This window comes from Balaenoptera borealis, assembly GCF_965194805.1.
Source record: "Balaenoptera borealis genome assembly, chromosome: 12".
In the NCBI taxonomy this organism is placed as follows: domain Eukaryota; kingdom Metazoa; phylum Chordata; class Mammalia; order Artiodactyla; family Balaenopteridae; genus Balaenoptera; species Balaenoptera borealis.
The window spans coordinates 77,332,238-77,357,250 of record NC_138869.1 but is presented as its reverse complement, the minus strand read 5'-3'; the positions used below and the strand labels follow the sequence as shown (position 1 = coordinate 77,357,250).

General features: G+C 54.0%; 1 protein-coding gene across 12 annotated transcripts; it reads right to left on the bottom strand.

Moving 5' to 3' along the window:
• Positions 1–378: 378 nt before the first annotated feature.
• On the bottom strand, positions 379–24,502 carry TJAP1 (tight junction associated protein 1). 12 transcript variants are annotated; one of them, XM_082345859.1, is made up of 12 exons: positions 24,385–24,502; positions 23,779–23,870; positions 7,912–8,020; positions 7,121–7,246; positions 5,466–5,494; positions 4,564–4,725; positions 4,288–4,354; positions 4,024–4,053; positions 3,135–3,242; positions 2,950–3,033; positions 1,950–2,184; positions 379–1,343 (listed from the first exon to the last, which is right to left on the bottom strand). In XM_082345859.1, exons 3-12 carry the CDS (start codon positions 7,918–7,920, stop codon positions 1,084–1,086), a joined length of 1,110 nt encoding a protein of 369 aa, XP_082201985.1. In that variant the 5' UTR covers positions 7,921–8,020; positions 23,779–23,870; positions 24,385–24,502; the 3' UTR covers positions 379–1,083. The 12 variants fall into 12 exon arrangements, with proteins under 12 accessions (XP_082201985.1, XP_082201986.1, XP_082201993.1 ...); XM_082345860.1 differs by adding an exon at positions 15,110–15,239 and having other exon boundaries at positions 379–2,184; positions 24,385–24,501; XM_082345867.1 differs by adding an exon at positions 15,110–15,239 and having other exon boundaries at positions 379–2,184; positions 7,923–8,020; positions 24,385–24,501.
• Between the last annotated feature and the right edge of the window lie 511 nt (positions 24,503–25,013).

Here is a 25,013-nt window from a genome sequence, read left to right as displayed (position 1 = left end):
GGCAGTGCCACCCCACGGCCCAAGCTCCAGGCAGCGTCCACTGGCCCCAAATGTCTCAAACAGGTCTGGCTCAGGTCTCTGACTTACAGGACCTGGGGTTCTGGGGTGACACCTTACACAGGCCCTGTAAGGATCGTAACTGAGGTAAAGAGCCCCCCCCGAGCTGGGCTGGACCCTACCTCAAGGAGAGACTCAGGGGCCCTGCCAGGGTTACTTGAGGTACACCCTCTCCCACCGCCTGATGCTCTGTGCCCAGGGAAGCCCCAGGCAGAGCAGTGGTAGGGGGGGAGTCAGCAGCAAAGACTAGGATGTGATTAGGACTGGGAATACTCAAGAATGGAGAGAATAAGGGCAGAAGGAAGGTCATTAATAGACGAATTAGGCCATACCAGTAAAATAGTTTTATTTAATTTTAAAATAGTTATTGATGGGAAAATTTCCCAAAGCTGGGAGTTAACAGTCTAGAGCCAAGGTTGGGAGTGGGACCAGGATTCACCTAAAACCCAGCTTGAGGCCCCTGAATCCCACCCTCTACTCCCTTCCAGAGGGAGGAAGGAAACAGCTGAGGGGAGCCCTGAGTCAGTCCTCTCCCTCATCCCCCCGAGGGCCTGCTGTGCCAGGCCCCTGAAGGCAACAGCTCGTGCAGAGGATTTGGGGGGAGAGGGAAACAGGTGAAAACTGAAATTAGAGGTTAATAATCCCAATGACCCTCCTCCCACCCCCCCACCCCCCCCCCCGCCAGATAAAAATAGAAAACTGGTGGATATGAAAGGAGGATGGAGGATAAACACTGATGCAATAAACCCCTCGGCTCCCCAGAACAGACCAATTCGGGCCGACTGGAAGAAAGGTCATGAGCCCCAGCTGCATGTTACCTTTGGAGAATAAATATTCCAGGAGGGAAAAACCATGAGGCAAGCTGGTACCAGTTACAGTCAGTGCAGCCGAAAGGCCTGGTGTAGCCTGACCCTATCTGCACAGGGAGCAGAGGTCAAGGGCTTGGGCTAGGTGAGGACCCTGAGCTGCGAGGGTTGGGGCACCTTGCAGTCCCCGTGCAGCAGTGGCAGGAAGGCAAGCAGGGCCCTAGTTGAGCAGGTTGCCCTGCTCCTGGGCCTGGGTCAGGCTGTCCTTGCGGTGCAGGTGGTGCACCCCCATCCTCTTGGGGCTGCGCTGGGGGCGGCCGGAGCTGGGGAGTGCCCAGGCCCTGCCCTCAGTGCGAGGAGTGCCAGGCCCCTCCTCTGTGCCACCATCACTGGGCAGCAGGCTCTGGCGCTCTTCCTCGGGGCTGATGGGCAGGTTCAGCTGTTCCTCTTCCTCCTCCCTGGGAAAGCCAGGGTCAGCTTCTGTTGGCAGCAAAAGCCCACTTTCACCGGGTGGGGAAGAAGATGCCTGCACCTCCTCATCTCCGCCAGCGGGACCGAGAGCAAAGTGGCGCTGCAGTTCAGGGAGCGCGTCACGTCCAAAGGCTGTGCGCTGGGCCACAGCGGCCGGGGGCGGAGTGCGGTCCACAAACGCCCGCTGCCAGCTGGCCAGCAGGTCCTCCTCGGAGCTGGCAGAGCTGGCCGGGGCACTAAGCCCCGAGGGGGCAGGGCTGGGCTGGTGCTGCGGGGAGGCCTGGGCTGAGGCAGGGCTGCTGGGCACTGGGCTGGGGCGGGCTCGCTCACTGCCCTCCTCCACCAGGCTCAGGGAGATGGCCTGGCGGGTGGCGTAAGTGCAGTTGGGCAGGGGGCTGTTGCGGGGAATCCGCACCTTATCCTCAGAGAATTCTATCACCTTGCGGCCAGGATACAGTGGGTGGGGCGGAGACGGGGTGGGGTAGGGGCTCAGCTTCTCAAAGGCCGGCAGGGACATCTCCTCCTCTGGGGAGCCCCCCGTGGTGCCCAGAGAGCAGCACTCCCCGTTGGGTTGGGGGACAGGGCTTCCCGGAGCTGGGGGGCTGGCTGGGTCACCTGGGTCACTCCCACTCATATCCACGTGCACAAAGACATCCTCAGCCAGGGGGTGCCCGGCGCTGCCTGACTGGGCCGAATTGAGCAGAAGAGACTCCGGCTTCTCCAACACGCGGGCAATGACCGAGGTGGGCACCACAGCCCCTGGGGCCAGGCTGGAGGCAGGCCCCGGGCTGGTAGCCTCGTGACCACTGTGCAGATGTTTCCGAACCATGTCCTGTAGCTCACAGGGCAGCTGGGGTGAAGGAGCGAGAGAAGGGAAGAGAGACATGAATGAGCCCAGCCGAAGACAGCTTGCTTCAGGGCAAATATGACGGCTGCCACATATAAGGCCCCCCGTGTGCTGGGCACTTTGCTATCACCTGTTCTCGCAGCACACAAAGGTATATCCTCATTTCGCAGATAAACTGAGGCTCGGTAGTGGTAAAATAAGTTGAAGCTTTTGATTAACACAGCCAGGATCTGAACCCAGAACTGGTGCTAAGGCCCACATGCTCTCAAACGTCTAACTTCCCCATCTCAGCGGTAGATTCTGCCCAAACCAGACACAAGCTTGAGAATCAGTACTGACCAGAAGCCTTAGAAATACCTTCACTCCTTCTGTAGGCCCCATCAACCTTGAGCCTGAGCGCTGGGGTCTAGAGTTTGCCCCTTGGAGCAAGGGGCCCTCTCAATTATTTTTATGGCCCATACCTCTGGCAACCCCCTCCTTCCTGCATGGGATCCGGAAATTGAGATCCTCTCTCCCTGTCTCTGTTCCAGAAATACCAACAGGGCCAGTCCCCGCTCTGCCCCTAGTGATGGGCCCTTGACAGCATGCAGGACACCAACCAGCGGCCGAGCTGACTGGCTTCAGAGGACACAGGGAGGCGAGGGGAAGGCAAAGCAGAAAGCAGGGAGCTGAAGGTATAAGGACAGGACAGAGAGAGGTGTAGAAACTGGAGTTGGAGGGTTCCTAAAAAGGGCAGACGGGCATTGGCAGGGAGAGTGCTCCACTCACATCAGCGAACTTGTGGTTACGGAAGTGAGACTTGTTGCACTTCAGGAGCTGCACAGCCAGGTTGCAGTCCAGCCGGTACCGCTCCTGCGGACACAGACGCAGTTCAGAGCCTGGCACAGCCCAGGGGAGCAAGGCGGGGCCGGGACATGGCAGCACAGGCAGGGAGGCCCCCGAGGTGACCGTACATTGAGCTCCTCCAGCTTGTTGATGGTGTTCCTGGCGTCCAGCAGCTTGTTGGTCAGCTCCACGATCTCCCAGTCCAGCGTCTTCCTGTCCAGCTCAGCCTTCTTTATCTGAGGCACAAGACTCACAGTGAACCCAGTCCACACCCCAGCCAGCCCTTTCTCCCCTCCCCTCCCCCTCTTCCCGGCCCAGAGACACAGGAAGCCACAGGTGCTAGGGCAGCCAAGGCACACAGAGACAGACGATGGACAGACAGAAGGAGACCAGACACCTCTCCTGCAGTCCAGGCTGGCTGTGGGGCGGGGGCTTTCTGAGCATGATTGACAGCTGCCCAGGCCAGGCCAGAGCAGTCTAAGAGCTGCCCGGCCCTGGAGGGCACTCAAGGGGCTCTACACACCAGGCGAGGCAGCTGGTACCTGAGAGGCAAGAACTGTGCACACCCAGGGGCTGAAGCCGATGCTGCCTGTGGCTGTTTCCAGGATCAGGCTGGGAAGCGGGAGGAGGTGGGGAGTGGGGCTGCGTGGCAGCTGGGGGCGCCTATGAGATTATCTACTTGAGCAGGGAGGGAGCTGCAGGCTCAGAAGCAGTCTTCTGATCTTCAGCTCATGGACTGGATCCACAGGCCCCCTTCCCCCAAACGGCCGGGGCTTGCTGCCCACTGCAGCCAAGAAGCTGTGAGCATTCAGTGGTGACATCAATCAGTAACTCTGCCCAAGCCAAGAACAGGCTCCCCAGCTGTCCCCCAGGAGGGAGGCACTGACTGCTGAACAGGCCTCACATGAGGAAGAGGAAAGGAGTGGGCAGAGGGCAATGGCCGGGCCCCAGCAATCCCAGATCTCAGCTGAGGAGGAGGCGAGGGCAAGGGAGAAAACACACAAACTCAGACGCAACTGCAAAAATCCAGCTGTGGCTAAGAGAGGCCTGAGAGGAGAGTGCGGCAGCAACGGTGGCAGCATGAGGGAAGACGAGGAGAGAAGAGAAACAGTGTGAGCATTAAGACAGTCCTGACTCTCACAGCACACTGCGGACCCCTCCCCACCACAGCCCACCCCACCCACCCCGAGCCCAGGGCAGGATGGCAGTCCCCTGGCAAGTCCCAGCCCCTGCTATCCTGTGAGCACAGCGCCAGCCAAGCTGCCCTCCTGGACAGATTACCAGCGTGTGCAGCTTGTCCTCTAGCTCCTGGTTGGTCCTCTGGGAAGCCGTGTAGCTGTGCTGCAGCCTGTAGAGGGACACAAGGCAGACCCCTGGATCAAGATCCTGTTCTTCAGACCCTGCTCAGCCCCTCCTTCGTAAGGGATCTTGGGCAAGTGCCCCTCCCAGAACTTCAGTTTTCGCATCAGAATCAGATGATCTCTGAAACCTCTCCCGGCTAACCTCCTATGAACAGGGAGATGCGTGCATGTGTGTCCCGGCCCCTCGTTCCCACACCTGCGGAACTTGTCCTTAAATTTGTCCAGCTCCTCACGGCTCTGGCCCAGCTCCAGCTCCAGGCAGTCCTGCCCAATCTCCAGCTCGCGCTCCAGGGCCTCAGTGCGCCTGGTGGCCGAGGCCAGGCGCCGGCGAAGCTCCTCATTCTCCTGCTGCAAAAGCCTGGTAGGGTGAGGGGTCAAGGGCAGAGGGGCATCAGAGATAGAAGGGCCACCCTAGAGTTCCAGGATGGATTCAGGAAGGAAGGAGTAGGGGTGACGTGAGAACAGGTAGCTGTGGGCAGGGGACTCCTTGAGACTCAGCCTGAGTCTGGGGCAGTGTATCCCATAGGCCTGCTGGCACTGAGATCACAGCTTGGCTGGGAGGGGAAGAGGGGATGGTAGAGGACAGTCTGCCCCCCTCACTGTAGAAGAACGAGAAGACAGAACTGCAGGGGCCACAGTTCCCAGTCTGTCTCTGGTTACAGCCCAAGCCAGCTGGCCAGCAAGCCCCCAGCTCCAGTTTCCCCACTGCACGATCAGGCTCCTCCATTATTCATCTCTTGGAAACCCAGCCCAGTGCTACCCTCCTCTGCAGAGGCCTCATGTAGCTGATAGAAAGGGCTGCGGGGAGGCAGGTGGCACAGGAGGGCCAGGAGCTGGGGAAGGGAGCTTTGGCGAGAGCAGCCCCCTCAGAGCCATCCACCTCCTTGATGCCAGGTCCTCTTGGAGCCCATGGAACAAACCTCTTTTTCCAGAAGGAAGATCCAAAACTTCAAGCCTCCTCCCAGAGTCCCTAAAACACCCCACCCCAACCTTTACCTCTACCTAATCCAAGGAAAAGCCCAATGAAACAACAGCCTCGCCTGCAGCTAAGAGGGACAGAGCTGAGGCAAGGCAGGCTCTCGGGCAGCAGATACTCACTTCATCCTCTCCGCGTCAGTCAGGGGCTCCTGGGCACAAAAGAACAGAAGCTTGAGGCTCAGCTCTGGACAACTGGCCTCCTGCTTGCTCCCCACCCCCTCCAAATAGCCCTGGAAACGGTCATGTCTGAAGCCCAGAGACTCTCACAGCACAAGTGGGCTGCAGGGCCCCGCAGATAGAGGCAATCCAGTAACACCTGGACCAGCCTACTCTCTCCCGTGCCAACCAGATTCCAACCCTCACCCTTACCCACACTAGCCCCAACCCCTCTTAATCCTAGAGCCAACTGCAAATGAGTCCTGGTACCCATGCTACCTCTCCCAGGGCTAAAGAGATCCTCTCAGCTGTTCACTGGGCTCCTAGTGGGCCCTGCAGGCATAGCCAAGACTTTCCAGAGAAGTGATGAAGCCAGGCGAGCTGGAGTAGGGTTCTGAGCTCTGCCAAAGCCCTTCTGGCCCCCAGGGCAGAATCAGGCCCTCACAGAGGCTCGGGAGGCACAAATGCGTGGGGGAAGGAGAGCCTCTGGGCTAAACCTGACTGAGACAAGTAAAGCATCTTCTGCTTTCACCCTCCTGCCGCATCCTCCTCAAGCCTCCACGTTGGTCACAAGCCAGAGTTCAGCCAACCGCAAAGCAGAGCAGACCCGTGCTATGACAGGAGGGAAATGTCAAGCAGCATTTGATTGGCCTGACTGCTTCAGGATGCCAATCACAGGCAGGACAGTGAGGTGGGTGGCTCAGACCATGGACTTGGGAGCCACTGACACCTGGATTGATCCTGTTGTACCATACACTGGTTATGTTAATCTTGCTGAACCCTAGTGGCCTCATCTACAAAACCAGGGGAATGCCCAGTGGGTGGCACCTAGCACAATATCTGGCCTTTTAATTTAATGTTTCCTGAACTGAAAATGGGCAAGTCATGGATGGCATTTCTGCCGTGAATGTGACCAGAGTGGGCCATGGTATGCCTGATGCTCGGCACGTGCTGGCCATCTCTCAAGTTCTTTAAATGTGTTTCATGCACTGCAACAGGATAGAGACAAGGAAGCAAGATGAATAAACTGCAGCACTTGTTTCCTCCTGCACTAAGCTGAACGAGGGAGGAAAACCGATCTGGAGGATGCTTTGCAGTTGCCTGAAGAAGCCCTCCTAAGAATCTAATGCAGTTCCGAGCAGGGAGCACGTATTTGATAAGTGTCAGCTAGACAAAGGAAAGCTGGAGGAGGGCCTGACTTTGAGGGACAGCAAAGAACAGCTAGTCTGGGGGAAGTCGCTGGAGCACTGCTTCCTAATGGCCCCCAGAGGGGCCGCAAGTTGAATGGCTCTGCTCCACCAGTGAAGGACCAGAGTCCTGGCCTCCAGGCAGGTTAGCACCCCTCTGTCGGGTGGGCTGCCTCTTGCATGAAAAACAATACTGCGTGGGATCACTTCTGCTGAGCTACACGTCCTGGACACATGGACGTGTGTCACAGCTGTCCCCTATGAGTCTACATGGCCCCCACCAGCACTGCTGCAACTGAGAGCCCAAGTGTATACCAGCAATGCCACACCCTCACCCCAACTGGTGGGACCAGATGTGCCCTCAGGACAGCCAGAACCCCGCCTCAGGGGCCTGCATCTGCCAGCCGGGGCAGGGGCACCACTCTTGCTGACCTCCTGCTCGAGCTGGGAGCCAGGAACTTCCAGCCGCAGCTCCCGATGCTCGGGTGGTGCCTTCCGGTAGGGTTTCTTAGCAGGGGCTGCACTGGTCATTCTGGGGGGTGAGGGCTCCTCAACCTGCTGAGGGGAACAAGGAAGGAGGAGGCTCAGGGATGTGGCAAGAGGCCTCTGAACTGAGAAAAAGAGAGGACATGTAGGAGCCACCAGGCAGGCAGACAGGCCTGGGCTGCTGCTGGGGTCATTCGAAGGGCTGGACTCTGGTGTGTCAGTGCCCATGGGTCAGGGGCGTGCTGGATGGGGGCCCGGGTCCAGGGGGAACAGATGAGAGGAAGCCAGGGTCCAGGGACTAGGTGCAGGGAGTATGGATTGGGCCCGAGGAGCGGCCCACCCCTTGCCCCTGTGGGCTCGGAAAGCAGCCTCAGAGAAAAAGCTGCTCTCCAAACACCAGTTTCCTCAACTCTAAACTGGGTTGAGAATGGCACCAATTTCATAGGGTTGTTTTAACGATTATGTAAAGCACTAACAACGGTAGCTGGCACTCAGGAAATGTTCGATAAATGTTAGCTTTAAAAAAAATCGTAACCAGAAAGTAAGGGTTTGAGATGTGTTCCCAACCTGAGCTCCTCCAGGGGGTCACCAAGCTTGAGGGCCCTGAAGGTCAAGCCTCTCTTGCCTCCAGCACTCTTTTCACCAGCCCCCACCAAGAGGGACTGCCTGCTGCCAGCTCACCTGCCAGCCTCCCCAGGAGGGAACCCAGTGGGGGGGGGGGGGGGCGCAGGCCTCACCAGGAACATACCGTCCGCCTGTCAGCAGCTCTCTCTGTTCCGCTGTCCGGGAGTCAGCCCTCGGCTCTCTGCATCCCACAGCCCCGCCACTTCCTCTAGCCAATAGCTCCTGAAACCAGAGAAGGGAAGAAAGTGGAAACCAGGTGTCAGCCGCCTGTCTGTCAGTACCCGCCAGGGAGAGCGGGACAAGGGTGGAAGCACTGGGCTCCCCATGAAAGCTCTGTCCAGGCCCAGAGGAGACACATGTGTGTCTGTGTGTGTGTTCACGGTCTCGGCTTATCACATGCCTGATTCCGGGATAGGTCTGGTCCTGTCTTGTCCCTATCCTCCCTCACATCTGTCCTGTTCATCTCCCAGGCCTCTCAGAGTCTAGAAACAACTAAGAGATTTGGGGGACATGGGTTGCAGAAGAGAACACCAGGAAAAAGCCTAATAGAGGCCCAAGAAGATGCTGGGGAAAAAAGCTCCTAGCAATGTTTCCAGAAGGAGCCCAAACACCTAGTTCTGTGGACAATGGTGGTGAACAGACTGTGTGATGAGGAGGGGTAGGTCCAGGAGAAAATCAGAAAAAGGAGCATTTTAGAGCAATGATGGTTCTCAACCAGGGTGATTTTGGTCTCCCCCTGCCCCCTCCTCCCCCCACCCCTGATATCTGGCAAACGTCTGAAGACATTTTTGGTTGTCACACCGCGGGTGGGTGGTACTGGCATCTAGTGGGTAGAGGCCAGGGGTGCTGCTACACATCCTATAAGGCACAATACAGCCTCCCACAACAAAGAATTATCAGCACAAAATGTCGATAGTGCCTAGGCTGCAAAACCCTGTGTAGAAAGCCCCAGTCTGGGGAGCTGAGACGCCTGGCTTCTGGGCTCAGTGCTGCGTCTGACACACAGGGTGGCCCTGGGTAAGACCCTTCCTCACTGGATAAATCTGTCATCTGCACAGAGGTGGCTGGACTGAGTGACCTCTGAGGTCCCCTCCAGGTTCTTGGGGTTCTGACCTCTCCCCCACCTGTAATGAGCTGGGCTGCAGCATGGGGGCAGCAGCCACCACAGGGACCAATGGAGGCAGTAACCTCAGGTGGCCTTCTGGGCATAAACAATCTCTCGGCCGCCATCCACCTCACCAGAGCTGGGGCTGAGGGAAGCCCTGCGGGCTAAAGCGTGTGTTCCTGCTGCTGGGACATGCCCTGGCCACGACTCCTGTCACATTCCAACAGGGCCTGAGGCAGGAAGCACGGTGAGGGGGCGGGGAGGGCGGGAAGCAGGAGTGGCCTCCCTCCTCTGTCTGGGCAGCCTGGCCTCTGGCGTGGGGTTCTGGGGCTTGGCAGCAGGAACGAGCCGCCACCCCAGCCCTTTGATAGTGAGGCAGAGCGGGTCCCCAGAGGGCACGTGCAGCAGGCCGTGTCGGGCTGACTCCATGTGCAGGAATCCGGGCAGGCCTGAAGGGACAGCACATTCCTGAGGTGTAGTCACCCCTACATGTTCCCCAGGGCTACCCTCCCGGTGGGACCCTGGGTGGGAGCTCCTCTGGCCCGGGGAAAAGGCCCAGAAAGTCCCAAGCCAGCCTGGGCACCTGGGTTCTGATCGTCAGGGGGTCTCAGCGTGGGGGTGTATATGAGTTACAAAAGGGGGAAGAGCCAGAGCCGCAGGAGTAAGAGATACAGGTAGCCAAGAGCTCCAGGGAAATCCAGAGCTGGCCTCTGCCTTCTCCCCTTCTCTGCGGAGAAGCCAGGTCCCTCCTCCCTTCCCCATCTGCTCCCCACTCAGCTGAGTAGCCCTTTCTCCTTGCAGGCCCCTTTATATACCCCCTCTATTCTCAGCCTCTTTTCTTCCCTATTCCTGCCAATGCCCACCCTGTCCTCTAGGTACTGGGACACCTGTGTGGGCAGTGGGTGGGCAGGGAAGACACTGACAGGCCCAGGTAACTGGTCACTCTACCTGTGAGGAGAGAGAGCGGTCTCACTCCATACCCTGCTGCCCCAGCTCTAGCCATCACATGCCCTACAAGCTCATCCTGCCTCATCTTGACCTCACGGCCCCACAGCACATATTCCCAGGGCTTTCACGGCAAGATAATCTGGCTTGCTGAGGGGACAGACAGTGTGGATGTGGCTGGCAGTGAGATGGATCGTAAGTGCAGGCTCGGACTATGGGATGGAACGTAATGGTGATGGGAGGTTCTCTCTCCCAGCCAGAGAAAACTCTTTTCATACGTGTCAGAGTCAGTCACAGGGAGGGAAACGACTCCCAACTGGGGAAGCAGAAGACAATGCCCACTAGCAAGACAGTCCCCCAGGGAGCCTGCAGTGACCCCAACACAAGTCCACGAGGAAAAGTCCACGCCACTCCCTGCCCCATGTCCATAAATTCCAGTGCTTGTTGGGGCCCTGGTTCCAACTCCTGAGATCTGCTAAGTGCCCCAGATCCAGCCCACAGGGGACCACAATTCCAGCACTGAACAGGGACTCGATGCACCTGGCAGGCTGCTGTCCCTGACTGGAAGCACGGCAGGGAAGGTCAGGCCCAGGAGTGAGAGCAATGCCAGGTGCACTGCAGAACAAAGTGAGAAGCAGCTGGACAGCAGGTCCACAAGCTGGGAGAAGAGGAAAGATGAGCTGGAAGGCAGCAGAGTGGTCCCTCCAGGAAGACCCAGCTACTAGATGCAGCCTCCACTGGCCAGATCTCCTTCACCTCAAGATTCCCAAGTTGCTCTGGAGTGTTGCAGCCCAAGGAGGACTCCCAATCCCATGTCAAGAAGAAGAGGCCCCCAGGGAAAGCTGGACAACTCAGAATGTGCCATGGGCCACAAGGAGCAAACAAGGCCTTTTGGGTCCTCTTGGCCTCTGGATGCTGAGCTGGCTCCAGGGCACCTCCGAGAAAAGAGTCTTCTAGAAGTTCTAGAAATTGACAGGGAAGAATCCCACTCCCATCCCTCACCACAAACTACCTGAGCTTCAAGGAATTGGAGGCAGATGACTCAGGATGTGGGGTACCAGATCACATGCTGGGTTTGTACTACAAGAACAGCTGTGCTCTGGGAGAAAGGCTGAAGCCTAAGTTAAAACCCCTGGCTGACCCAGTCTGGTCTGCAGCTCCTCAGGCTGGACCTGCAGGCACTGCTGTGGAAGACACCCAGAGCAGCAGTAAACCCTCCCCATCTCGTGGAGGTGAGGTGAGAAAGGAAAGCAGCTCTCCTCACTGCCCCCACCCCACCTAGCTCCTCCTCCTCCTTCCTCTCCTGCATAGTATTCATTCTTCAGTTACTCAGAATCAGTTCAGAGGACAGACTCAACCCCCTATCTGCTGGGCGGAGCGGGCGGGTGATAGCTTCGTAATTGCCATGTTGCAATCTGCCAGTCGGCTCAGGCCGCCTGTTACCGCCTGCCCTGCGTGAAATACCTTCTCCCTGATTACAGCCCACGGGGCACGATTAGCTGCCTCCAGAGAACAAAGTCTACTTTCATTAGAAATGGGACTCGGCACGCACAGCGAACCTGCACTGTGAACCCACTGAACAGCTGAGCAGAGCGTGTATCAGAGACAGATACAAGGAGCAATGTCCGCCAGGAGCTGGCTGAGCAGTGTCCTTTAATCAAAGGACAAAACATCTGCCAAGCATCTCTCTCGAACCAGGAGATGGCACTCCTACCCGCTCCCCTTTGTGGATACGGAGAGTGTGGGTATGTGACCTGGGGCCTCCAATCGAGGTCAGGGATGACGCTGCTGGAGGCGAAGTAGGGTAAGGAGAAACCTCTTCAGAATTCGGATCATTTCCAAACCACTATCCTCTCTCCTACTCCCTGCAAACACCCACAGAGGCAACAGCAAAAGGTTCAATTCTAAGCCAAGGATACCCTGTTACTTCCCTCTGCCATCCTTTCTGTGGGTCTGCCCAAGGGGAAAGTCACCGGTGCCGGAGAGGAAGGGAGGTTCCAGCATCCAGCTTTCTCTCTGCTCAGGGCTCAGAGGCTACCCCCTCAACACTGGCCCAGCAGAGGGAGACAGGATTGAATCCAAAATAGGTGTGGCTCTTTGGCTTTTCAAACTCTGCCCTCCCCCACTGGAGGTCTCCTCTAGCTCCCAAGTTCTGCACTACCCCGTCCACCGGCCCAGTTCAGCTGCCTGCCCAGAGACACCGCCTGCTTCCCCAGCTCCCCACATCACCCACACTCTCTTCAAGAAATTAGGGCCCCAACAGTTCCTCTGGGCTCAGACCATTTCTGAACTTACTAATGTCTCTCTGCTCCCAGCCGTCACTGAATCAAGCAAGTGAAGGACCTCAAGGGGCCACTGAACCCAATCTTCTGAATCAGGGAAGGCACACACCTCACCACAAAACCCATTAAAGCTCTTCTTTCGTATTCACCCAAAGAAAGTCAAATGGACGTTAGCAATCACTGGTGCTTTTAAAATGAAAGGAAAACGGCCCCTTTTCAGAATACTCCAGCTGTGCTGTATGGTGCCTTAACCCAGCAGGATATAAATAAATAATAAAAACAAATATGGGGGGCTTCCCTGGTGGCGCAGTGGTTGAGAGTCTGCCTGCCAATGCAGGGGACACGGGTTCGAGCCCTGGTCTGGGAGGATCCCACATGCCGCGGGGCAACTGGGCCCGTGAGCCACAATTACTGAGCCTGCGCGTCTGGAGCCTGTGCTCCACGACAAGAGAGGCCACGACAGAGAGAGGCCCGCGCACCGCGATGAAGAGTGGCCCCCGCTTGCCGCAACTAGAGAAAGCCCTCACACAGAAACGAAGACCCAACACAGCCAAAAATAAAATAAATAAGAAATAAACAAATTTTTTAAAAAAACAAAAAACAAATATGGGCCCTTCCTGAAGTCCCTAATCAACCACTAAACAGGAACATCTGATCACAGGGACTAGCGCCTCCCCTGCGGAAATCGTCCTCAGCTGTGAGCCCTGATGTAGTCTCTGAACACTACAGGCCTGGAGGAAGCTGCACCTCTCAGGGCAGGACACACTCCTGCCGTACATATCTAGCTGCTTCTCAAGCCTCTGAAATTCAGCCTCTGCCTCCAGCTGAGGCCCAAGAAACACAAACCACCACCCTACAAGGGCCAGCCCTATAACCAGCAGGGGCCCCTGAGATTGCCCACAAGGACCACCCCTCCCACCCCACCCCCAGTCAGTTTGGCTCCTCTCCACCTCGACTGTCAGTGAACAGCCGCATAGTGAGCCGATCCTACCAAAGCAGGCTGGGTTCGGCCTTCCCCACACCGGGCCCCTAGTTTCCGGCACAGCTGTTCCTGAGATACCTGAGCAAAGCCCTCAGCGATGCTGGGCGCGTGGCAGGCAAGCAGCCAGCAGAGCACAGGTGGGGCCCAGGCAGGCTCTGCTCTGGGCTGATGACAAGGCTGGAAGATGCCAGTCTGTGCCCAGACCAGCCCTGCTGCCCCTCCCCCAGGCAGGCCTGTCAGCCCTCGGGGCAAGTTCGACCTCACCCTCTTGGGGCATGCTGCCTGCGGCCCTGACCTGGCCCCCTGCCCGCTCGAAGCAGAACAGACTGACAGGTTTTTAAAAGCTAGAATGGGTGGGAATTACTGTGCCCCAAAGTCATCCTGAGGCCTCAGAACTAGTGCTGGTGACCTGTGAGAGCTCACCTGGATCCCCACCTGAGCAAATACCTCAAGTCTATCCACCTGGCCTCTCATTCAAGCAAACACTTGACAGGAACAAAGGGGCTGAAGACTACTGACGATGATGATCCAAGCAAACCAACCCCCACCCAAAGGGAGGGCCAAAAAATCCCCAGGATCATAACCAGCACTTGACCTTAGTCCCCATGCCCTCTCCTAAGGAAGGGCAAAGTGAGGGTGGCCCTGAATCAGCCCGCCACTCCACGCCCCTTCTGCTCTCCTGGTCACGCCCAAGCCACAAACCCCTCCAGCTAGCTACCTCCGTACTCAGGGTCCCTACACATCCGCGCAGCACCTACCCCCTCTCTCATTTACACACTTACACCTCATGGTCGCAGGCAGTTCCCTGCCATCTCCCTCCTGGCTCAAGGGAAACAGAATCCACTTAGAGGACCTCCAGGTCTCAAGTTCCCCCATCCAGCCCACCCCACCCTGCACTGCCTCCAGAGGCTGGAGACAGTGTCTATCTACAGAGTTACCCGTGCAGAACACCAGGGAGCCCCGAGCAATCGGCCTTCCTGCTACCTCTGGACCCCCCTTCTCCTTTCCAAGCCTGGAGGGAGGTGGGAGCTTGTCGGGGGCTTCTCCATGGCAAGCTGAGGCCAAGGCCTCTCCTAGGCCCACTGTGGAGTCCAAAGGCAGGTCCTTCCCCCTCTGGCCGAGCCGCCCTTCCCAGCTCTCTGTGGTTAAAGTCCACCTGAAGCTCCAGACATGGAAGGCGGTGGGGGGACTAACTCCACCCACTCCACCTCCCAGAGCCACGGTCGCCAATGGGAGCTACATCTCAGATGGGTACCTGGTTCTGGGCTCCAGCTTTCAGTTTAAGTAGTTTCACTCTTCTGCCAAGGCAACTTCCCACAGCCAGGCCAAGGTTTTCCTCAGCCTCCCCACCCCCAAGAAGAACCTGCAATTGATCCTAAATTCAATTCGTATCCTGGGATGAGAATAATGGCGACAGCATCTTCCCCTCTTTTTTTCTTTGGCCCCGCCGCAGGCCTTGTAGGATCTTAGTCCCTGGACCAGGGACTAAACCCAGGCCACGGCAGTGAAAGCGCCGAGTCCTAACCACTGGACCACCAGGGAATCCCCACCATCTTCCCCTGTTGATAAAGGGACGAAACTATCCGGTCTAGCAGAAAATTCCCTTCTTACTCTCGTTCCATCTGTCTCTGAGGCGTGAAACCAACAGTATGGTAACTGAGGGATGTTCTCAAACTCCATGGTGCTAAAAGCAGATTAAACAGAAATGCTAACCATTCTGTTTTAAGGGAGAACTGATAGGCATGGTACTAACTGAAGGGAGAAGGAGGGGCAGAGTCCAGCAGCAGGCTGGCAGATGGGCAGGTGCCCATGCACAGCCCCACCCACAGCAAGGAGACTGGGAAAATGGAGGGAACTCAGTAGTAAGGACAAGCGAGCAGAGGAGATGGCATGATGTAAGCAAAGGGGAGAAGGCACAGGCCAGGGGGAGGAAGGGAGAAGAGAGGCATGGCTGGCGGCACCCCCAGGGCAGGTTAGCTGGCCCAGGTCAGACTCACAGGGTTAGTGTCTTCTCCCCAACCAGCCAGCTCTCCTGGTTAGCACGATTAGCGACAGACTCATGGCAGACGCCCTCCAGGCACTCCATACAAACAGACAGCTTGGTTTGTGAGCAGCCCAACTCCGGAGCTGCAAAGAGAGAGCAGAAGGATTGCCAAGCTGCAGGATGCCTGAGGGTACACACTGCACTCTCCTGACAGGGACACTCCCCCAGACTTACCACCAGACCCTCAGGGGCTTTCTCCACTCTGGAAAGCATGCCTCCTGAAAGTACAGCACTCCCCCTGCCAAGCAGCGAGCCCAGCTCATGACCCCAGGGATGGTCAACAGAAAGAGAGGGCTGCCGTTGTGGAACGGGGCACTGCTACCAGGGGGAAGCTCCCCTGTCTCACCTACTCCCGGAACACTGCTGCCAGGCTGCACCAGAGCCCTGAAAGCTGCTTGTAAGAACAAAGCCACCCACAGCTGCAGCCGCCACCTAGCCCAGGCCTGTGCCATCAGAGTTCACCCCACCACCTCCCACGGGCTCCGAGGAAAGGGGCTGGGAGAGAACTGGCCCAGGGACCGGAGGCTGCAACAAGAGCTGCATGGAAAGCCCAGGACAATGGGCCAGTCAAAGGAACGGGTGACACACTGCCACCTTTCAGTTTCTGAAAGGGCCAGGGAGTGATGCTTCGCAGTGAGCTGGCCCCAGAGGAACCCACAGAGCAAGGATAAGGGCTATGCTACAGCCAGCCTCCCCAGACCCTGAGAGGGACTACCTCACCCCCTCACAATGAGCAATGCCCAGAAAGGCTAGTGTTCCCACACAGCTAGCCCAAGGAACACTCTTTCCTGAAGCCTCCAGAACCACCTAGGGGAAGTGACATACCCCGGCTTAGAGATCTCAAGGCAAATGTGCCACAGCAGTGGAGTCCCAGAGACCCCCACCCAAGATGCAACCCCTGGGTCAGCAGGACAGGAAAGCCCTTCTGTCTGAAAGGCCTGCAGATGACGAGATGACTCGGGGAAGGAAGGGGAGAACAGAGACCACCCTGGCCCCACATATGGGCCTGGCCTTCTCCCAAGCCCAGGCCAACAATAAACACAGGCAGGAGAAGCCTCCGACAGGCTTCCCAACTGCCTCCTCACTGGGCTCCCCGCATCGCTCTGACAGCCCCAGAGGTCAAAAGGCCAAGGCCTGACCATGAAGGGTGAGATAACCATCTAGCAGAGAAGATGACAACTGTTCCTGTGGGCTCTGACCTCTTCCCTGCACTGGCAAGGAAGCATGGCCATGGGCAGGCTACCTTCCGAATCCTCACCACACACACACACAAATAAATAAATAAACACCAGCTGGGTCTGGTTTGCTTTTGAAAGGTAGAGCAGCAAGTGACCTGGCTAATCCAAGGTTTCAGGAACTAGAGGAGACTCTCTCTGCACTAAAACAGGGGTTGAGAAATCAGGTAAGTCTACTCCCTTCCCAGCCAAAGACGAAAGAGGAGTGAAGGAGAGAAACACGTGAGGCGAGAGTGCTGATGCCCGCATCACGCTTGCACCCATCCTGGTTCCCACTCAAGGGCACTCCTGCCAGAAAATTTCATCCCAGAATAAAAGACAATCCCTCAGAGATAAGCAGGGTGCCTGCTGTGGCAAGAGCCTCTAGGAAAGCTGTTCCATCCTCCCAAGGAGCCAGCCCCCAGGAACGCACCAGGCTGGGCAGGAGGCTGCAAGCAGGATCCCCAAAGGCTCCAACAGGGACTCACTCCCACCCCCACCTCCCGGGGGTTAACTGTTAGGGGGGCAGAGCAAGCTGAAGAACAGTATGTATTACTATCGAGTTTTGTTTATTTTACAGGCGATACACGATGGGGAATGTCTGGAAGGACACAAAAATGATTAGAAGGATACATGATAAACGGTTAACAGTAGTTCCCTATCTTTGGGAAAGGGCTTAGACAGGAGCAGTGGGGGAAGAAAGGAAAGGTCTTTTTAGTTTACTTTTAATTTTGTATATTTTTCTGTATGGTTGGTATTTTAAACGAGGACATACATTATGTTTACGATGAAAACATACAGTTCCTCGACAAACGGACAAACTCCCTCCGTCTGTACTGTGCTTTACCATTCTGGAAGTGCTTTCCCTTCCATTATATTTCCTTTGATCCTTAGAGCCTAGTGAGGCCCACGGAACAAGTGGAGTTCTCCCATTTTGAAGTGACAAAGAGGACAAGTGACTTGCCCAAGGCCACAGACACACTGGGACAGAACCCTCCATATCCAATTCCAGGGCAAAGCCTGGAAAGCTGTCTTCTCCAGGGAGCCACAGGAAAGCGACAACAATTCTGCCCTGATGTAAAGACCCTCAAAGACTTCTGAGATTGAATTCCCCACTTGGCTTACCTGGGAAGGTGCAAAGAGGCCACTGCTCAGTACCCAAGGCAATAAGCACAGAGTTCTATCCCTCTGGTTGGCTGAGTGGAAGCACAGGGCTCTCGGGTCTAGGCTGACTTCCCAAAAAGCAGTCCCTACCCTCAGGGAGATCCCTCCACAGTTTACTGTGAGAGCACAGAAGCTCTTCACAAATAGGGGGCCATGTCCTTTATAGATTCCAAATGTCACCTAGTAGACAGTTGGCACTTACGAGATAGACCAAACAAAGTTCTCACTCTTCTACTCATGGACTCAGTCCCTCTGAAGCCTAAAAGCACAAAACACAATCCAGTCCAGCTGGCTCACCCAATCTCCTCTCAAATCTGCTTAACATACAATGCAGCTTATTACTCCTGCCAAGATGCCATCAGGAAGATGTGCCACATTGCAGTGTGCACCCCACACCGAGGGATGAGGGGTAGAGCCCGGGGAAAACTCCTTCAATCCACTTCTGCCTGCTGGTTTCATCCTTTTGGTTCGTCTAGGCACTAACAAGGCTGTAGTAAGTCCTGGTTGTGAGCATGGGGCCCACCAAGACAGGACCAGTGATACAACAGAAAAGCAAGCAGTTTACAGTGGGCACTAAAAGGAGCTTAATGAATAACAAAGAGGATGCCAGCAGCCAAAGACCTTTTAGAAGATGCTAATTAAGCAAGAAAATACACCTGTGTGTACTTCGATTCCTCTTTTAACTCCTTCCCGCTGGCTTAGGGATGTGTGATTAGAACATAAGGCTGAAAAGGGAGACAGCTGAAGCCAAGCACCTGGAAGATCATTTAACCACATTAACTCAACCCTGGAAAATAATTAGTAATGTGATTGTTAATACTATCACCGTTTGTTTATGCAGGACCTTCCTTCCTGAGGGTTCAAAAAGCTTTGCCAGATAGATCTTATCTGCTTTAGTTTAAGGAAGGACTGGGTTGGGTCACACAAGAACCAGGATTGCTCAGCACCTACTATGTACAGTCTAACTAAACGCTCAGCCTTCAATAAATGACCTTGCCCCTAAGAAGCTTCAAAGAAAGAAGATCTTGCCCCTAGATGGGGAGAGACAGGTTAACTGCACCCCTGCATCATAGTGTGATGAGTGCTCTGAGAGCAAAGAGGAGAGGCACCTGGCTGGGGCAGGGGTTTAAGGACCAGACAAAAAGGTCGCCCTCCCGAGAACCCAGACAAATCTTCCTCTGATTGTAAACTCACACTGGAGCACCACCCGGCATTATACAATTAAGAGGTCTAGACTTCTGGAAACAAATTCCTTTGGTGTTTGTTCAGAACTGGTGCCCAAAGAACTACTCCCATCAATGATACCAAAAACAAAAAGGCAAAGAATGGACAGCAACCCTCAGCTTCCAACCCCATTTCCGGGGAGCACCTGAGTTAAGCCTGTTCTGTGGCACAAGAAGATCATCGAAGCCCTAAGAAAACTGGGACAAGAAGTCTGCCTTCCTCAATGCCTAGATGTGTTCCATCAGCTTCACCCAACATTTTTCAGTCTATAAAACACCGGGGAACATGGATCATCAAACACGCCATCCAGTCAGCCCCAGCCTTAACTATTGGATTGACCAAAAAGTTCGTTCGGGTTTTTCTGTACCATCTTACAAATCCACCACCTACCCACCCCCACCTGTACCCACCAAGGTCATCACCAATCTCGCATGCATGTCACAGTCCATCAAAGGAGTTGTTTCAACATAACAGATGGGGAGAAGGATCAACAATCTTATTTTGCACACTGATGCTGTCCCCAGTCTCACCTTTTTTGTTGCTTCATCACAAAAAAGGAGACTCTCTCAATTTTACTCCCATCTCAAAAATGTTCCTGCTTACCTGGCAAAAATCAAAAGGCTTAGTCTACCTTGAATAAAAACAAAGCCTTTTCTTATCCACTGAGTTTTCCAAAGTGGGATTCATTCATTTAACAAATATTTACCAAGTATCCTTCATATGCCAGGCACCTTGCTACAGGCTGTGAACTCAGTATCTCTAATGCTCAATACTCTTGCAAAAAAGGTAATGTCACCTTCACTTTATAGGGGACAAGGGCTTCCCTGGTGGCGCAGTGGTTGGGAGTCTGCCTGCCAATGCAGGGGACATGGGTTCGAGCCCTGGTCTGGGAAGATCCCACATGCCGCGGAGCAACTAGGCCCGTGAGCCACAACTGCTGAGCCTGCGCGTCTGGAGCCTGTGCTCCGCAACAAGAGAGGCCGCGATAATGAGAGGCCCGCGCACCGCGATGAAGAGTGGCCCCCGTTTGCCACAACTAGAGAAAGCCCTCGCACAGAAACGAAGACCCAACACAGCCATAAATAAATAAATAAATAAATAAATAAAAATTAAAAAAAAAAAAAACTTTATAGGGGACAAGACCAGTGATCCTACTGGTTAAGCAACTTGCCCAAAGTTGCACAGCTGGTAAGGGGCAGAGTCGGGATTAACACCCAGTTCCAAAATCAGACTCTATCTACCACATTGCTCACCCCACTTCCAACTGCCCTCACCCCCACCCTCCCAGTCTCCCCTATCTCCCCACCCCATGATCAGGGAGGGTCCCTCCTCTACAGGGGGTCAGCTCAGTGAAAGAGACAGACAGGTAAACAGAGGACTCACCACACAACATGGCAAGTGCCAGGACAGAGGTTCAAAGTGCTGTGGGGACATAGAGGAAGAAAGGAAAGGAAGGAAGTCTTCTCATCGGAGGAGACAGAAAAGCTGGGTCTCAGGGGATGAGCAGAGCTTCAGAGACAGAGGTGAGCATTATGGAGAGAGTGAAGTGCACAAGCAAGAAGAAAAAAGTAAGCGGATGTCTAGAAAAGGTTCAGGAGCAGTAGGAAACTCAGGAGCAAGGAAATACAGGACAAATGAAGCAGAGTGGCAGCAACTCAGGCCAGAGGGTTGAGTTTGGGCCAGAGTGCTTTTTGCATACCACGTTAAAGAGTGTGGACTTTATCCCAAACAAGGGAGAAACCATGGCCTTTCTAAGGGAAGAGACATTGGTTTTTTTTATAGGAAAATAATTTTTAGAGCAGCAGGGTAGAGTAGGGAGAGACTGCCCACGTTTCATGCATCCGTATGCACCACAGCATTATAAAGCACCTCTTATGTGCCCTGCACTATCCTAAATGCTAGAATACGATAGTGAGTAAGACAGTATCTGTTCTCAAGGCACTTAGAGTCTTGTGAGAGTCAGACAAGTAAACAGGCAATTACAATGCAGCCTAAGTGCTAAAGTAGAAGTAAGCACAGAAGGACAGTAAAGGGCGGTGGGATCCCAAAGGAAGTGACATTTAAACTGAGACCACAAGAGCAATAAGGAAGGTAAAGGGAGTCTGGAATGTCTGCATTCCAGACAGCACGACCAGCTTGTGCAAAGGCCCAGAAGCTACAGAGAATGAGATAAATTTAGAGAGCTGTTAAGAGGCTGAATCCAGGTGAAGAAATGAAGGCCCAGTTTACCCACAGGTCCTTGGCACTCAAAATATGGTGGCGAGAGGAGGTGAAGGGATTCGATTCAAAGATAATACATGAATATGGGGTGTTATAAGAAGAAACTGATTTAGACAACAACAAAAAGAAAATGCTAAAGGGGGAGAATCAGCTCAAAATCTATCAGCCTTCACCCTGAAGTTCAATCATCTGCTAAAATGTGACCTGAATCTAGAAAGTCTGAGGACTTCTACCAAAACACAAAGGTGTACTCTACGGAGATAACACGTTTCAGCATGCTGACCGAAGCACGAGTCAAGATAAAGCACATTATCCTGAGACACGTGGCTCCTCTGTTGATGGAGGAGGGGAGCAGAGACTCACAGATGCTGTCTAACTCTCAAAATCACACACGCCACAACAGACAGAAAAGTTCATCACAGGGCTGCGTCAGAATTCCCAGGGCAAACCCTAGGTCCTGAGCCCCCGACACCAGGCGCGTGCCTACCCTGATGGCAGAATGGAGAGTCATTTACTGAAGAAAAAGATGGACCCCGAGGGCGTGTTAAATAGACAGGACATGACTCAGAAGGAGGGGAAGAGTAAGTCTTAAATACAGGGCAAAGGAAAGCCAGTCAATCAATCCTTGGGTACACCTCTGCCCCAAGGCTGCACACGGGTCTTCTGCCTGGTAAAATGAAAGAGACCTGGGCTCGGCAACAGGGCCTTCCTCAACAACATAAGCCTCAGCAGAAGCACATTTATTTTCCATTTTCCTCTCACGTTAGAGGGAGGGAGCTGTTTAAAATGCCACATTTTTTCCCCTGTGTAGTTTGCTACTTGCTATTTTTAAAAGAAAGAGATGAATCCAGACCGTCTATGAGTTTAACACTATGGCTACTTCAACTGCTCATGTCACTAATCATAGTCAGATTGAGCCTTATATTTACATCTACATTAACTAACCCACACACCCACACCTTTAATGCATGCTAAGAATGGATCCCAGTGTAACTCTGTCTGCTCACCCAACCCAGCCCAAGGTTTTCCAAAGCACAGTCACCAAGCTGAATCACAAAGAGAGAGTCCAGATTTGGCTAACATGGCACAGGGCACTCCCTCACCAATCCCTGCATCAGTTATTATCTCTGAGAGGAAGGAGAGAGCTGAGATGAAGAGCTCAGCTCCTAAAACATTTTTTAAACAAACAAAAAAATTTTAGGACAATATGGGTATACCTCTAACCATCATTACAAGCAAACAAGATACACATTGCCCGTAGGCATATTTAAAAGTTAATTTCATACCAAATGCAAAAAAAAGGCTCAACTGCTGAAGCCAGATTGCCTGGGTTCAAATCCCAGCTCTGTCACTTACTAGCTAGGTGACATTGAGCAAATTACTTAACCACTCTGCACCTCTATTTACTCATCTGTAAGATGGGGATACTAACAGTATTAAATTACTTAGTACAGGTAAGGCACTTACAATAGTGCCAAGCACACAGAATGTGCTCAATAAGCACTATTATTATCACTCAACTGCAAATCAGATAATTCTGCAGCCTCACAGCTTCAAACAGGAAATCACTGGCATTTAAACATCACTTTAAATAGCTTAACGAGGATATTCTCACTACACACAAAATCTATACTATCCAAAAGCTGTGCCTCTTCTCCTTAACATCAGGATAGCAGCTCAAACCAGTACAGGTCCTCCACAGAGAGACACCAAGTTCAACCATGAAGCAGAAATTAGTGCTGAGATCTGACTAGCATAATAACAACAAATACATATTGCGTGTCAGGCACTGTTCTAAATACATTAATATACTGACTTATTTGACCCTCACACAACCCTATGAGATAGGTACTCTTACCATCCCCATTTGATTGATGAGAAAGCTGAGGCATAGTGAGCTGTGCAATTTCTAAAGGTCACAGAGCTACAAATGGCAAAGTGCAGATCTGAATAGGCAATCTGGCTCCAGAGTCAGTGCTCTTAATCTCTATGTGCGCTCACCACACTGTCCTTGCTGATCGCAATTTCCTAGGGACATCCACAAATTGTATGCAGAAAGAGGAGTTTCTCAACCTTCTAGAAATGAAGTCACAGCTAAATAACACCAGTTCTTCAGATACTTGAAGGTGTCTCAGGGACAGAATGATGTGAAAAATGTTCGCAGAGCTTTATCCCAGTCAGCTTGACCTCTTACCATAAACTGACCTGGGTTTCTCCTCCCTAATCCCAACCTGCCTCCCCCCCTCCTCTGACCCCACCTACCCACCAAATCCACACCCACAAAGAACACTAACGAGCCCTTCTTACCAAAAGAAACAATCAAAAGAGACAGACATGCTGCAAGAGTGAATTCAGGAACTGGTGACAGCAGGTACCTAAATGGTTAGTGAACACCACCAGAAATTTGTTTTCTTATGACTCCCCACCATCTGTCACCCACAAATCTCCACTTCCGGCAGGATACCAAACTGAAGATGTGATGGGGAGATCAAAGAAAATACAGTGAGCATGAATGCACTGCTTGTGACAGGGATGTGTTCAAATACTTTCAGCCTGATCTCTACGCTCTTGCCCACGTTCGCCTGCAGAGGTGAAGGCATACACGGCTCAATTCTACACCCAACTCTCAAAAATCAGCGTGAGATCTAAGCAGAACATTAACTTAGGGACCACAGGCAAAGGGCAGCCTCTATAGAAGAGTGCCCTTCTCAGATTAAATAATTTTCAGCATCACTCGTAGCCCATGCATCCTGCTCTGCTCCCAGGGAGCATGCCAGCCTGTCACCGGAGGCCACCTTACCCGCTCTGGGGTTGAGCTGGGGCAAGTCGCTACCTCTTCTTCTTTCCAAGTATTGTGATTTCTTCCAGTCCCTGGGGCCCCTGAGTCTTCAGCTGAAATTGGGGCAGATGCTGCTATAAGAACTGTGAAAAGGCTGATCTAAGTCTAGAAGAGGGTCATTTGATTGGCTTTAGTTCCCTCTTTACCAAACCCGCCCAACATCCTTCAGGTCTCTCTTCCCCCCTTCCCTACTCTCCTCCTCCACGGAAAAGACCCCTTTCCTCTCCCACCGGCCTGGTACGGTCGGGCCTCCGCCCCACACTCCAGGCTTTTTACTCTCCTCTAAGAAGTTCCGCTCCAGTTCGTGACTCTGCTTCTCCGGGGCTGTACACCAACTTCTGGTTCCCCCGCCTCGAATCCCCTCCCCCAGGGCTACCACTGGAATCTAGGTCCCCTCCCCTCCATCCCTATCGCCTTTTTTTCTCTCCGCCTCCAACCTTCCACCACTCCATTTCCTCTTCTTAACCCCGGTGCTAGTCCTTCCTCCGCCCCAACTCCATGTTGGTGTCCCCACGATCCCCTACAAGTCTAAACTCCCGGCCCGACTACTCCAATCCCACAACAAACTTTCTGCCGCTGCCCACTCCCTTCAGACCGCCATCTTGCCGCAGAGCAGGCCGGGTAGCGGTCACGGCCGCGGGAATCCCCACGCACTAGGCGCCGTGCGTCATCGGGGGCGTGGTCATGGGGGGCGTGGCTTCCAACTGGGGAATAGGGGGGCGCCAGACAAGGTGGAAAGATGGGGACGTAAGAGCAGGCTTTGGTGGCCTGGCAGCAGAAGGAAGGAGGTGTCAGGAGTAGGGCGATAGCGAGAAGCGTGGGGAAAGATTCTGGTATTCAAAAAACAAAACCAAAAAAGACTGGGGGGGAAACAGCACAAAAATATAGTGAGGGAGTTGCAGCCCTGGTTCCCCATCACCCAAAGGATAAAAGGCAGTTTCTCAGCTTGCCACATGGAAATCTCTAAGATCCAGCTTCTTCGCCCCTTCATCAGCCTCATTTTCCACCTCTCCCAGGGACTTCATGTTCCCCATTGTCCTGTTTCCAGGCCATCAGGCCTGAAAACGTCCAAGCCCTCTCCTCCCCTTGCATTATGAATTCCTACTCCTCCTTCAGCCCTCAACTCAAATTATCACCTCCTCCAGGAAGCCTTTCCCAATATCCTAGATTGGATCTGGTGCTCCTTTTGCTGGGTA

Coding starts and splice junctions, on each gene's coding strand:
- TJAP1 (XM_082345860.1), bottom strand. Junction 4,355..4,563: donor TTTAAGGACAAGTTCCGCAG/GTGTGGGAACGA, acceptor GTCCCTCTACAG/GCTGCAGCACAGCTACACGG. Junction 3,243..4,023: donor GCCACAGCTGGATTTTTGCA/GTTGCGTCTGAG, acceptor CTTGTGCCTCAG/ATAAAGAAGGCTGAGCTGGA.